At 42.7% G+C, this 15000-nt stretch overlaps 1 protein-coding gene across 3 annotated transcripts in view; it reads right to left on the bottom strand.

Moving 5' to 3' along the window:
- Positions 1-15000, bottom strand: part of cdk14 (cyclin dependent kinase 14) — a 20818-nt gene that overhangs the window by 4062 nt on the left and 1756 nt on the right. For 2 of the 3 annotated variants that reach the window (XM_062986082.1, XM_062986081.1), the window contains exons 3-8: positions 13262-13356; positions 13066-13145; positions 12687-12781; positions 12064-12126; positions 11453-11576; positions 7684-7804 (exon numbers count right to left, since the gene is read on the bottom strand). In XM_062986082.1, the coding sequence (XP_062842152.1) occupies positions 7684-7804; positions 11453-11576; positions 12064-12126; positions 12687-12781; positions 13066-13145; positions 13262-13356 (578 nt within the window). The remainder of the gene's footprint in view (positions 1-7683; positions 7805-11452; positions 11577-12063; positions 12127-12686; positions 12782-13065; positions 13146-13261; positions 13357-15000) is intronic. The other variant, XM_062986083.1, reaches the window with a different exon arrangement.

The raw sequence follows: 15000 nt of genomic DNA on the forward strand, positions 1-15000 counted from the left end.
ATCATTTTACCCTCCCAAAAACTTAGCACAGTGCGCCAAGGCAGAGATTCAGGAGGTCTCATAATCTGGTACAAATCACACCTACACACGCTAATAAACATTATGAAAATTGGAAAATACCACATTTGACTAAAAATAAACAAAACTATACTATCATTACAGAAGGATCTGTTTCTCTGTGCCATTTATATCCCTCCGTCAGAATCTCCATACTACTCTGAAGACATGTTCTCAGAGCTGGAGAGAGAGGCCTGCCATTTCCAAACCCAGGGAAACGTGCTCATCTGTGGAGACCTGAACGCCAGAACAGGAACCCAACCTGATATTATAAATGAACAGGGAAACAGATTCATCAATAACAACCAAATTCTTAATACTAATTCCACCCTAAACCACAGAAACAATTATGATCATGTTACTAACAAAAATGGTAAAGACCTCCTGCAGCTCTGTCGAACTTTAGGTCTGTACATCGTCAACGGTAGAACTCGAGGGGACTCATTAGGAAGGTTCACGTTCTGCTCACCTCTTGGTAATAGTACAGTAGATTATGCAATAACAGATTTAGACCCTTTCTCTCTCAGTGCATTTACTGTTAAACCTCTAACCCCTCTGTCTGATCACAGCCAAATTACTGTGTTCATCAAAAAGACAGAAACTAACCCCACCACACACACACGGCCCAGTAAGCTGTACAACATCTCCAGATCCTACAGATGGGCTGAGAACAGCGCAGAGGAGTTCCAGAAAGCAATTAGCAGCACAGAAATCCAAATTAGCTTAGATAACTTTCTGGACACTGCGTACATTCACAGTAAAGAAGGAGTAAATCAGGCAGTTAAAAATATTAATCAGATCTTTAAAAATACAGCAAATAAAGCTCAATTAAAAATTAAATCTAAATCCAAACCTAAATCTACAAAAGATGACAGTTGGTTCGACAAAGACTGTCAAATGTTAAGAACAGAACTCCGTAAAATATCAAACCAAAAACACAGAGACCCAAACAACAGTAACACACGACTTCTTTACTGTGAAACCCTCAAACAATATAAACGTACACTCAGAACCAAAAAAGCTCAGTACACCCAAAAACAACTAACAATTATTGAACAATCAATCAACACACATCAATTCTGGGACAATTGGAACAAATTAAAACATAGAGAACAGGAAGAATTGACCATTCAGGATGGGGATATCTGGACAACCCATTTCCAATCACTCTTTAAAAATGTAGAATTAGATTCAAATCCTGAACAAAATCTAATTATTAGTAAATTAGAGAATCTGGAACGAGCTATTAAAAACCACCAGAATCCTCTAGATTCCTTAATTACTGAAAAAGAACTTAAAGACAACATTAAAAAACTAAAAACAAAGAAATCATCAGGACCTGACGGGATCCTGAATGAAATGATCAAACACAGCAGCTCCAAATTTCACCTGGCGATGTTAAAAGTCTTTAACCTGGTTCTGAGTGTCGGTTCCTTCCCTGAAATCTGGAATCAAGGTCTCATAACACCCATCTACAAAAGTGGAGATAAATTCGACCCTAATAATTACCGGGGCGTCTGTGTGAGCAGTAACCTGGGGAAGTTATTCTGTAGTATCATTAACTCACGATTATTACACTTCCTTACCCAACACAACGTCCTGAGTAAAAGTCAGATTGGTTTTCTACCAAATTACCGCACTACCGATCATATTTACACCCTACACACCCTGATCCAAAAATATGTAGTTCAAAATAACTCTAAAATATTTGCATGTTTTATTGATTTTAAAAAAGCTTTTGATTCCATTTGGCACGAAGGATTGTTTTATAAAATGTTAGAGAGTGGTGTAGGGGGTAAAACATACGATCTTATTAAATCCATGTACACAGAAAACCAGTGTGGAATAAGAATCGGCAGTAAGAGAACACATCTCATCTCTCAGGAGCGTGGAGTGAGACAGGGCTGCTGTTTAAGTCCAACTCTATTTAACATCTATATTAATGAATTGGCCTCCATGTTAGAGCACTCAGCCACGCCCGGTCTCACTCTACACGACTCAGAGATTAAACTCCTGCTGTATGCAGATGATCTGGTCCTGCTGTCCCCCAGCGCCCAGGGTCTCCAGCACAAACTGGACCTGCTGCAGCAATACTGTCAGACCTGGGCCCTGACAGTCAACCTCAAAAAGACCAAAATTATGACCTTCCAGAAAAGAGCCAGATCTCAGGGAACCAAACACACATATAAATTAGGACAGCATGAAATTGAGCACACTAAAGATTATACTTACCTCGGACTGAACATCAGTTCCACAGGAAACTTTAACCCGGCAGTAAATGAACTGAGACAAAAAGCTCGCAGGGCCTTCTACGCCATAAAACGTCAAACATTCGTGGAAATTCCAGTTCGAATCTGGCTTAAAATTTTTGAATCAATAATTGAACCGATTGCTCTATATGGCAGTGAAGTTTGGGGTTCGCTTACACACCATCAATTCCATAATTGGGACAAACATCCATTAGAGACCCTGCACACAGAGTTCTGTAAAAGCATCCTAAAGGTGCACAGACACACCACGAACAATGCGTGCAGGGCAGAATTAGGCCGATTTCCTTTAATTATCAACATACAGAGAAGAGCAATCAACTTCTGGAAACATCTAAATGAGAGCGACCCCCAAACTTATCATTATAAAGCCCTGAAACACCAAGAGCTGAGCAAACATACCAGTCCCCTCATCCAACTGGTCCTGAGTCACTGCACCCATACACCACTAACACACACAGACACCCTAATAACACACACAAACACATTACTAACACACGCCGCCACACCACTAACACACACTAACACAATAAAGACTCAGGAACAGAAGAAATCTTCAAACCCAATTAAAATAAACCAAATTACACAAAAACTCAGAACTAAATATCTGAATTATTGGGAAACTGAAACTAAAACTCAAAGTAAAATGCAGTGCTATTTGACCCTAAACAGACACTACAGTGCAGCAGATTATCTGAGCACAGTATCCGACCCTAAATTAAGAAACACCCTGACGAGGTACAGACTGAGCGCACACGACCTGGCCGTGGAGACGGGGCGACACACCCGGTCCTGGCTGCCCCGGGAGGAGAGGTCGTGTCAGCACTGCACTCTCAGTACAGTAGAGACGGAGCTGCACTTCCTCACCCGGTGTACCAAGTACCACCACGTCCGCTCCCAATTCTTCCCTAAATTTAACAACATCATCCCCAACTTCACCTCCCTCCCAGACCCCGACAAACTGCCCCATCTACTGGGGGAGCACAGAGAGAGCTGCACACTAGCAGCACTCTATACACACACCTGCCACCAGGTGAGGGACAGTGGGTGACCATGTCCCATACACACACACACACACACACACGCACACACAAGCACACACACACACACACGCACAAACTGATTGTTTTACTACCTCATTATTGTAAATATTATACTTTTTATTGTTATTAATTTGCACTGTTTTTATTAATATTTTATTCTATTCTATATTTTTTGCACATGTAACTGTTCTGTATATTTTTGTTCTTTCTTATTTTTATTGTTTACATTTCCCTGTAACTTGCTTTGGCAATACGAATGTCCTTATTTGTCATGCCAATAAAGCTTCGTTTGAGTTTGAGTTTGAGTTTGAGTGAGTGAGTGTGTGTGTGTGTGAGTGAGTGAGTAAGTGTGTGCATGTGTGTGAGTGAGTGAGTGAGTGAGTGTGTGTGTGTGTGTGTGAGTGAGTGAGTGTGTGTGTGTGAGTGAGTGAGTGAGTGAGTGAGTGTGTGTGTGTGTGTGTGTGAGTGAGTGAGTGTGTGTGAGTGAGTGAGTGAGTGTGTGTGTGTGTGTGTGTGAGTGAGTGTCAGAATCTCCATACTACTCTGAAGATATGTTCTCAGAGCTGGAGAGAGAGACCTGCCATTTCCAAACCCAGGGAAACGTGCTCGTCTGTGGAGACCTGAACGCCAGAACAGGAACCCAACCTGATATTATAAATGAACAGGGAAACAGATTCATCAATAACAACCAAATTCATAATACCAATTCCACCCTAAACCACAGAAACAATTATGATCATGTTACTAACAAAAATGGTAAAGACCTCCTGCAGCTCTGCCGAACTTTAAGTCTGTACATCGTCAACGGTAGAACTCGAGGGGACTCATTAGGAAGGTTCACGTTCTGCTCACCTCTTGGTAATAGTACAGTAGATTATGCAATAACAGATTTAGACCCTTTCTCTCTCAGTGCATTTACTGTTAAACCTCTAACCCCTCTGTCTGATCACAGCCAAATTACTGTGTTCATCAAAAAGACAGAAACTAACCCCACCACACACACACGGCCCAGTAAGCTGTACAACATCTCCAGATCCTACAGATGGGCCGAGAACAGCGCAGAGGAGTTCCAGAAAGCAATTAGCAGCACAGAAATCCAAATTAGCTTAGACAACTTTCTGGACACTGCGTACATTCACAGTAAAGAAGGAGTAAATCAGGCAGTTAAAAATATTAATCAGATCTTTAAAAATACAGCAAATAAAGCTCAATTAAAAATTAAATCTAAATCCAAACCTAAATCTACAAAAGATGACAGTTGGTTCGACAAAGACTGTCAAATGTTAAGAACAGAACTCCGTAAAATATCAAACCAAAAACACAGAGACCCAAACAACAGTAACACACGACTTCTTTACTGTGAAACCCTCAAACAATATAAACGTACACTCAGAACCAAAAAAGCTCAGTACACCCAAAAACAACTAACAATTATTGAACAATCAATCAACACACATCAATTCTGGGACAATTGGAACAAATTAAAACATAGAGAACAGGAAGAATTGGCCATTCAGGATGGGGATATCTGGACAACCCATTTCCAATCACTCTTTAAAAATATAGAATTAGATTCAAATCCTGAACAAATTCAAATTATTAGTAAGTTAGAGGAACTGGAACGGGCTGTTAAAAACCACCAGAATCCTCTAGACTCTCTCATTACTGAGCAGGAACTTAAAGACAACATTAAAAAACTAAAAACAAAGAAATCATCAGGACCTGACAGGATCCTGAATGAAATGATCAAACACGGCAGCTCCAAATTTTACCTGGCGATGTTAAAAGTCTTTAACCTGGTTCTGAGTGTCGGTTCCTTCCCTGAAATCTGGAATCAAGGTCTCATAACACCCATCTACAAAAGTGGAGATAAATTCGACCCTAATAATTACCGGGGCATCTGTGTGAGCAGTAACCTGGGGAAGTTATTCTGTAGTATCATTAACTCACGATTATTACACTTCCTTACCCAACACAACGTCCTGAGTAAAAGTCAGATTGGTTTCCTACCAAATTACCGCACTACCGATCATATTTACACCCTACACACCCTGATCGAAAAATATGTAGTTCAAAATAACTCTAAAATATTTGCATGTTTTATTGATTTTAAAAAAGCTTTTGATTCCATTTGGCACGAAGGATTGTTTTATAAAATGTTGGAGAGTGGTGTAGGGGGTAAAACATACGATCTTATTAAATCCATGTACACAGAAAACCAGTGCGGAATAAGAATCGGCAGTAAGAGAACACATCTCATCTCTCAGGAGCGTGGAGTGAGACAGGGCTGCTGTTTAAGTCCAACTCTATTTAACATCTATATTAATGAATTGGCCTCCATGTTAGAGCACTCAGCCACGCCCGGTCTCACTCTACACGACTCAGAGATTAAACTCCTGCTGTATGCAGATGATCTGGTCCTGCTGTCCCCCAGCGCCCAGGGTCTCCAGCACAAACTGGACCTGCTGCAGCAGTACTGTCAGACCTGGGCCCTGACAGTCAACCTCAAAAAGACCAAAATTATGACCTTCCAGAAAAGAGCCAGATCTCAGGGAACCAAACACACATATAAATTAGGACAGCATGAAATTGAGCACACTAAAGATTATACTTACCTCGGACTGAACATCAGTTCCACAGGAAACTTTAACCCGGCAGTAAATGAACTGAGAGAAAAAGCTCGCAGGGCGTCGACGCCATAAAACGTCAAACATTCGTGGAAATTCCAGTTCGAATCTGGCTTAAAATTTTTGAATCAATAATTGAACCGATTGCTCTATATGGCAGTGAAGTTTGGGGTTCGCTTACACACCATCAATTCCATAATTGGGACAAACATCCATTAGAGACCCTGCACACAGAGTTCTGTAAAAGCATCCTAAAGGTGCACAGACACACCACGAACAATGCGTGCAGGGCAGAATTAGGCCGATTTCCACTAATTATAAACATACAGAGAAGAGCAATCAACTTCTGGAAACATCTAAATGAGAGCGACCCCCAAACTTATCATTATAAAGCCCTGAAACACCAAGAGCTGAGCAAACATACCAGTCCCCTAATCCAACTGGTCCTGAGTCACTGCACCCATACACCACTAACACACACAGACACCCTAATAACACACACAAACACATTACTAACACACGCCGCCACACCACTAACACACACTAACACAATAAAGACTCAGGAACAGAAGAAATCTGCAAACCCAATTAAAATAAACCAAATTACACAAAAACTCAGAACTAAATATCTGAATTATTGGGAAACTAAAACTCAAAGTAAAATGCAGTGCTATTTGACCCTAAACAGACACTACAGTGCAGCAGATTATCTGAGCACAGTATCCGACCCTAAATTAAGAAACACCCTGACGAGGTACAGACTGAGCGCACACGACCTGGCCGTGGAGACGGGGCGACACACCCGGTCCTGGCTGCCCCGGGAGGAGAGGTTGTGTCAGCACTGCACTCTCAGTACAGTAGAGACGGAGCTGCACTTCCTCACCCGGTGTACCAAGTACCACCACGTCCGCTCCCAATTCTTCCCTAAATTTAATAACATCATCCCCAACTTCACCTCCCTCCCAGACCTCGACCCCGACACACTGCCCCACCTACTGGGGGAGCACAGAGAGAGCTGCACACTAGCAGCACTCTATACACACACCTGCCACCAGGTGAGGGACAGTGGGTGACCATGTCTCATACACACACACACACACACACACACGCACAAACTGATTGTTTTACTACCTCATTATTGTAAATATTATACTTTTTATCGTTATTATTTTGCACTGTTTTTATTAATATTTTATTCTATTCTATATTTTTTGCACATGTAACTGTTCTGTATATTTTTGTTCTTTCTTATTTTTATTGTTATATTTCTCTGTAACTTGCTTTGGTAATACGAATGTCATTATTTGTCATGCCAATAAAGCTTCGTTTGAGTTTGAGTTTGAGTGTGTGAGTGAGTGAGTGAGTGAGTGTGTGAGTGAGTGTGTGAGTGAGTGTGTGTGCATGTGTGTGAGTGAGTGAGTGAGTGAGTGTGTGAGTGAGTGTGTGTGCATGTGTGTGAGTGAGTGAGTGAGTGAGTGTGTGTGTGTGAGTGAGTGAGTGAGTGAGTGTGTGAGTGAGTGTGTGTGCATGTGTGTGAGTGAGTGAGTGAGTGAGTGAGTGTGTGTGTGTGAGTGAGTAAGTGAGTGTGTGTGCATGTGTGTGAGTGAGTGAGTGAGTGAGTGTGTGTGTGTGTGTGTGAGTGAGTGAGTGAGTGTGTGTGTGTGTGTGTGTGTGTGTGTGTGTACTCACCACATATCCAGACAGGTGGAGTACTCAGTAGAACCTAGAAGAACATCAGGAGGTCGATACCACAGAGTCACCACTTCATTAGAGTACGTATGACTGGGTACTGATTTAGCACGAGCTAAACCTGTAACACACACACACACACACACATTATACACACACATTTACACACATTTACACACACACGTTATACACACACATTATACACACACACACACACACATTACACACACACACACTTACACACAGTATACACACACATTATACACACACACTCATATGGTAAAGGTAAAGAGGAGAGATAGAGGAGAGGTGATGGAGTTGTTTGTCCAGGCTGTAATAATCACCGTATCATCACAGTAGTATCACAGTATCATCACTGTATCATCACTGTATCATCACCGTATCATCACAGTAGTATCACAGTATCATCACTGTATCATCACTGTATCATCACAGTAGTATCACAGTATCATCACAGTAGTATCACAGTATCATCACAGTAGTATCACAGTATCATCACAGTAGTATCACAGTAGTATCACAGTATCATCACCGTATCATCATCATATCATCACAGTATCATCACCGTATCATCACTATATCGTCACTGTATCATCACAGTAGTATCACAGTAGTATCACAGTATCATCACAGTAGTATCACAGTAGTATCACAGTATCATCACAGTATCATCACCGTATCGTCACTGTATCATCACCGTATCATCACTATATCGTCACTGTATCATCACAGTAGTATCACAGTAGTATCACAGTAGTATCACAGTATCATCACCGTATCATCACAGTATCATCACCATATCATCACAGTATCATCACCGTATCGTCACTGTATCATCACCGTATCATCACTATATCGTCACTGTATCATCACAGTAGTATCACAGTAGTATCACAGTATCATCACCGTATCATCACAGTATCATCACAGTATCATCACAGTATCATCACAGTATCATCACCGTATCATCACAGTATCATCACAGTATCATCACCATATCATCACAGTATCATCACAGTATCATCATCGTATCATCACCGTATCATCACAGTATCATCACAGTATCATCACAGTATCATCACAGTGTCATCACAGTATCATCACAGTGTCATCACAGTATCATCACCATATCATCATCGTATCATCATCGTATCATCACAGTATCATCACAGTATCATCACAGTATCATCACAGTGTCATCACAGTATCATCACAGTGTCATCACAGTATCATCACCATATCATCATCGTATCATCATCGTATCATCACAGTATCATCACCGTATCATCACAGTATCATCATCGTATCATCACAGTATCATCACCGTATCATCACCGTATCATCATCGTATCATCACAGTATCATCACAGTATCATCACAGTGTCATCACAGTATCATCACCGTATCATCACCATATCATCACCGTATCATCACAGTATCATCACTGTATCATCACCGTATCATCACAGTATCATCACAGTATCATCACAGTATCATCACAATATCATCGTACACAAATTCACCACAGTACACTGGAGAAAATCCCACAACTCGTCCAGTACATCTGATGTTCCACTCCTACAATGATCTGCTGTCCAGGTTCTCATCCGACGTGACAGCTGCAAAAACATCTTTTAACAAAGCCAAGCTTGAACAATCTGCTGCTGACCCACGTAAGCTTCATGCTATCTTTTCCTCTCTTCTGAACCCTCCTCCTCCTCCCCCTTCTGCCTCTCTCACTGCTACTGACTTTGCAACATTCTTTCAGGACAAGATTGACAAAATCAATCAATCCTTCTCTCCGACTGACCCACTTTCAACTGACCCTCATCCCACCAACACACTCACCAGCTTCACCCCACTCACCATGGATGAGGTTACACAGCTCCTCTCATCCAGCAATCCCACTACATGCACACTCGACCCTATACCATCCACCATCCTCAAAGACATCTCACAGGACCTAATCCCCTTCATCACACCCATCATCAACAACTCCCTGACATCAGGTGTCGTCCCTACTGCTTTTAAGAAGGCTCAGGTCATCCCCCTTCTTAAGAAACCTACACTAGACACTACAGACATTAACAACTACAGACCTGTCTCACTCCTCTCTTTTCTATCCAAAATTCTTGAACGTTCTGTCTATAACCAACTATCTGCCTTTCTTACTCAGAATGACCTCCACGATCCGTACCAGTCTGGCTTCAAGGCAGCACATTCTACAGAAACAGCACTTGTAGCTGTTACTGAGAAGCTTCATGCAGCCAAAGCAGCCAAACTGTCATCTGTCCTTATTCTTCTTGACCTCTCTGCAGCCTTCGACACCGTGAATCACAGCATTCTCTTGTCCACACTCTCCAACCTTGGAGTAACAGGTTCAGCATGGCAATGGATGGCCTCCTACCTCGAAGGGCGCTCCTATCAAGTGTCATGGAGGGGATCCATATCTCCCCCATGCACTCTCTCAACCGGTGTTCCTCAGGGCTCTGTACTTGGCCCACTTCTTTTCTCTATCTACACCCGCTCTCTGGGTAAGGTTATAGCCTCCCATGGCTTCTCCTACCACTCCTATGCAGATGACACTCAGCTTGTTCTGTCATTTCCTCCTTCAGACACACAAGTCTCAGCTCGCATCTCAGCATGTCTGCGAGACATCTCACAATGGATGTCAGCTCATCATCTAAAACTTAATCCCAGCAAGACAGAGATGTTGCTTATTCCTGGAGATCAGTCTCCAACCCAGGACCTAGTCATTTCTCTGAATGACTCCCAGATCAGACCATCTGATAAGGTAAGAAGCCTTGGTGTTGTCCTTGATAACCAGCTGACCTTCTCTCCTTATATAGCCAACATGACAAGATCGTGCCGTTTCCTCCTGTACAACATCAGGAAGATTCGGCCATTTCTCTCCAGGGAAGCTACTCAGATTCTGGTGCAATCACTTGTAATCTCATGGTTGGACTACTGCAACTCCCTTCTGGCAGGAGCTCCCATGTCCACTATTAAACCCTTACAGCTCATTCAAAATGCAGCTGCCCGTCTTGTTTTTAACCAGCCCAAACACTGCCACATCACCCCACTGCTGCCTCATCATCACCCCACTGCTGCCACATCATCACCCCACTGCTGCCACATCACCCAACTGCTGCGTTCTCTTCACTGGCTTCCTGTAGCTGCACGCATTCAGTTTAAAACACTGACGCTCGCCTACAAAGCCAAAAATGGACCAGCCCCAAGCTACCTTCGTGGTCTAATCAAACCCCGCTCTGTACCACGCAACCTCCGAGCCACTAGTCTCGCTCGACTTGAGCCTCCATCCAGGACTAAAGGAAGACAAGCATCAAGGCTCTTCTCTGTTCTAGCGTCCAAGTGGTGGAATGAACTTCCTCTGTCTGTCCGAACATCTGAGTCTCTTGCTGTCTTTAAAAAATGATTAAAAACCTTCATCACCTTTTTATGAAGCACTTAAGCTGACTTGTACTTATTTACTAACATTTTGTTCCATCCTTTTCCATTTCCAAAAAAAAAAAAAAAATTTTAGCAGATTTGTGTTATTCGACTGTTGTTTACCTAAACTTGAGAAATGAAATGTTCACTATGGAAGCTCTTCTGTAAGTCGCTCTGGATAAGAACGTCTGCTAAATGCTGTAAATGTAAATGTAAATACACACATCTATTCACCCGGATGTTTTTATGTGTGTGTGTGTGTGTGTGTGTGTGTGTGTGTGTGTGTGTGTTTTATTACCAAAGTCGGCCAGTTTGAGTTCTCCGTTCTCACTGATCAGGAGGTTTTGGGGTTTGAGGTCTCTGTGCAGGATGAAGCGCTGATGGATGTACGACAGTCCTCTCAACAACTGGAACAGAAAAAGCTACACACACACACACACACACACACACAGACAGACAGATGAGACGAATCAGATCTTGATGATATTTACTTGATTTGGATGATTGATAAAGTATCTCTCTATCTAAAGTTCTTCTGAAGGTTTCGCACTGCTGAGGATGGACAGGCGCACCCCGCCCCTCTTCACGTGTTTAGCAGACAGACACTGGTGGATTAGGTCTGATTACTTCTTCTGAGGGTGTGTCAGGACTCACTAGTGATCCGTGTCCTAGTGGTTGAGAAACTCTACCAGTTTGGGAAACACACTCCCTATCACTCCCTCTCACAGGTCACTAGTCTGATCTCTTGGACTCCCGACCACAGATAGATGATGCCTAATTAGAAACTGAACTCTGAATTTCTCTGATGTTTTACTGATGTAATAATTAGAAGATCAGGAGAACTTTGGTTCCTCATTCCTCTCTCGCCCCGGTGTGTATGAGCAGAGCTGGAGGATCAGTCATACTAACCCGGACGTTCTCAGGGTGGAGCCCTCCAGGGTGTTTAACCATGTACTGACCCAGATCTGTGTACTGCAGAGACAGAGAGAGAGACTGAGTTACCATCACATCAAACTAACCGAGTTACCATCACACACTGTAACTAACCGAGTTACCATCACACACTGTAACTAACCGAGTTACCATCACACACTGTAACTAACCGGGTTACCATCACAAACTGTAACTAACCGAGTTACCATCACACACTGTAATTAACCGGGTTGCCATCACAAACTGTAACTAACCGAGTTACCATCACACACTGTAACTAACCGGGTTACCATCACAAACTGTAACTAACCGAGTTACCATCACACACTGTAATTAACCGGGTTGCCATCACAAACTGTAACTAACCGAGTTACCATCACACACTGTAATTAACCGGGTTACCATCACAAACTGTAACTAACCGAGTTACCATCACACTGTAACTAACCAGGTTACCATCACAAACTGTAACTAACCGAGTTACCATCACACACTGTAATTAACCGAGTTACCATCACAAACTGTAACTAACTGAGTTACCATCACACCGTACACAGTTACACGCTTGGTGACAGGTATTGGTAGTGTTGTTTCCTCACCACGTATTCGAAGACGAGTGTGAGCGTCTCTTTGGTGTGAATGATGTCATGAAGCAGGACGATGTTCACATGTTTAAGACCCTTCAGCAGAGACGCTGTAAACACACACACACACACACACACACACACACACATCATTAATAACACACTTTATTAACTCACACACACAACATTAATAACACACACACACACACACACACACACATCATTAACTCACACACACATCATTAATAACACACACACACAACATTAATAACACACACACACACACACACATCATTAACTCACACACACATCATTAATAACACACACACACAACATTAATAACACACACACACACACACACATCATTAACTCACACACACACACACTCACTCACCCTCTCTGATGGCGGTGAAGGGTGTTCCTTCCTCTTCTTGCAACCGAATCACCTTCAGAGCAACCAGCTTCCCATGAACCCTGCACACACACACAAACACATAATACACACACACACACACACACACACACACACATTATAAACACATACACTATACTCACATTATACACACAGACACACAGACAGTATAACGTACTTGCTCTTGCCCTTGTACACTGTAGCGTACGATCCCTCTCCCAGCTTCTCCAGTTTCTCATAAGAATCAGCTTTACCAAACTTCGGACTGGTTGGCTGCAAGCACACACACACACACCTTGAACAGTTTACCTTGAACCTGGATCAGTCTGTGTCTTTAATCTATGAACCGTTATTAAAAGCCCAGTGGTAAACTTGAACCTGTCCCAAGTATTTTGGAAATGAGGGTTTATATTTTATTCTTTTATTTTTAATTAATTTCCATTTTATTTTTGTTACATTTAAACGTAAAGTGAAAAGGTTTTTTTTAATTTTCTTTATGCATTTTCTCCCTTTTTTGCCTCCAATTGCCCGACATGCTTCCTCTCCACCAATGCCGATCCCCGCTCTGATTGAGAAGAATGAAGCTAACCCACGCCCCCTCCGACACGTGGGTAGCAGCCATATGCATCTTATCACCAACACTTTGACGAATGCAGTGCAGCTCAGCGTTGTGTACGGAGAGACGCACCCTGACAGCACTCCTTCTCATCTCTGTGCAGGCGCCGTCAATCAGCCAGCAAAGGTCGTAACTGCACCTGTCATGAGAGAGAGACCCCATCCGGCTTAGTCCCGCCCATATCTAAACAACAGGCCAATCGTTGTTCATGTGGCCGCTCAGCCTTATCCGGTAGTCAGAGCTGAGATTCTATATGATGTATTCCAGATCCAGCTCCGGTTCCAGCGTGTGTTTTTATGTTTTCTAGCTGCTTCTTCTTCCATTTTTGCAGGTACGAACCTTTTATCTTGTATTTATTGAAGGTCTTTGTATTTAGTGTGGTTAAGATACTAGACTAGAAGGTTGCTGGTTCAAGGTCCACCACTGCCGAGTTACCACTGTTGGCCCCCTGAACAAGGCCCTTAAACCTTAATTGCTTGAATTGTACTTGGTCCTGATCCTGATCCCCTGGAGGAACGTTGTTTCAGTATGTACTTGTATAGAGATAAAATGACAATAAAACCTCTCCTGAACTCCTGAATCCTGAACTCCTGAATCCTGAACCCTGAACCCCTGAATCCTTAAGCTCCTGAGCTCCTGAACTCCTGAACCCTTGAGCTCTTGAATCCTGAACTCCTGAGCTCCTGAATCCTGAGCTCCTGAATCCTGAACACCTGAATCCTGAGCTCCTGAACTCCTAAATCCTAAACTCCTAAATCCTGAACTCCTGAATCCTGAACTCCTGAGCTCCTGAATCCTGAACTCCTGAGCTCCTGAATCCTGAACTCCTGAGCTCCTGAATCCTGAGCTCCTGAATCCTGAACACCTGAATCCTGAGCTCCTGAACTCCTAAATCCTGAACTCCTAAATCCTGAACTCCTGAATCCTGAACTCCTGAGCTCCTGAATCCTGAACTCCTGAATCCTGAACTCCTGAACTCCTAAATCCTGAACTCCTGAGCTCCTGAATCCTGAACACCTGAATCCTGAGCTCCTGAACTCCTGAATCCTGAACTCCTGAACTCCTAAATCCTGAATCCTGAACTCCTGAGCTCCTGAATCCTGAGCTCCTAAATCCTGAACTCCTGAATCCTGAGCTCCTGAATCCTGAACTCCTGAATCCTGAGCTCCTGAATCCTGAACTCCTGAATTCCTGAACTCATCACTTACACAAACACGCTGATGTTTAGAATCACATGGTCAGGAGAAATTATTTTTATGTTATAGCATTAGCGTGTTATGGGGGGTTCATCATGATGGCAC

Source organism: Trichomycterus rosablanca, chromosome 23, assembly GCF_030014385.1.
Source record: "Trichomycterus rosablanca isolate fTriRos1 chromosome 23, fTriRos1.hap1, whole genome shotgun sequence".
Lineage (NCBI taxonomy): Eukaryota > Metazoa > Chordata > Actinopteri > Siluriformes > Trichomycteridae > Trichomycterus > Trichomycterus rosablanca.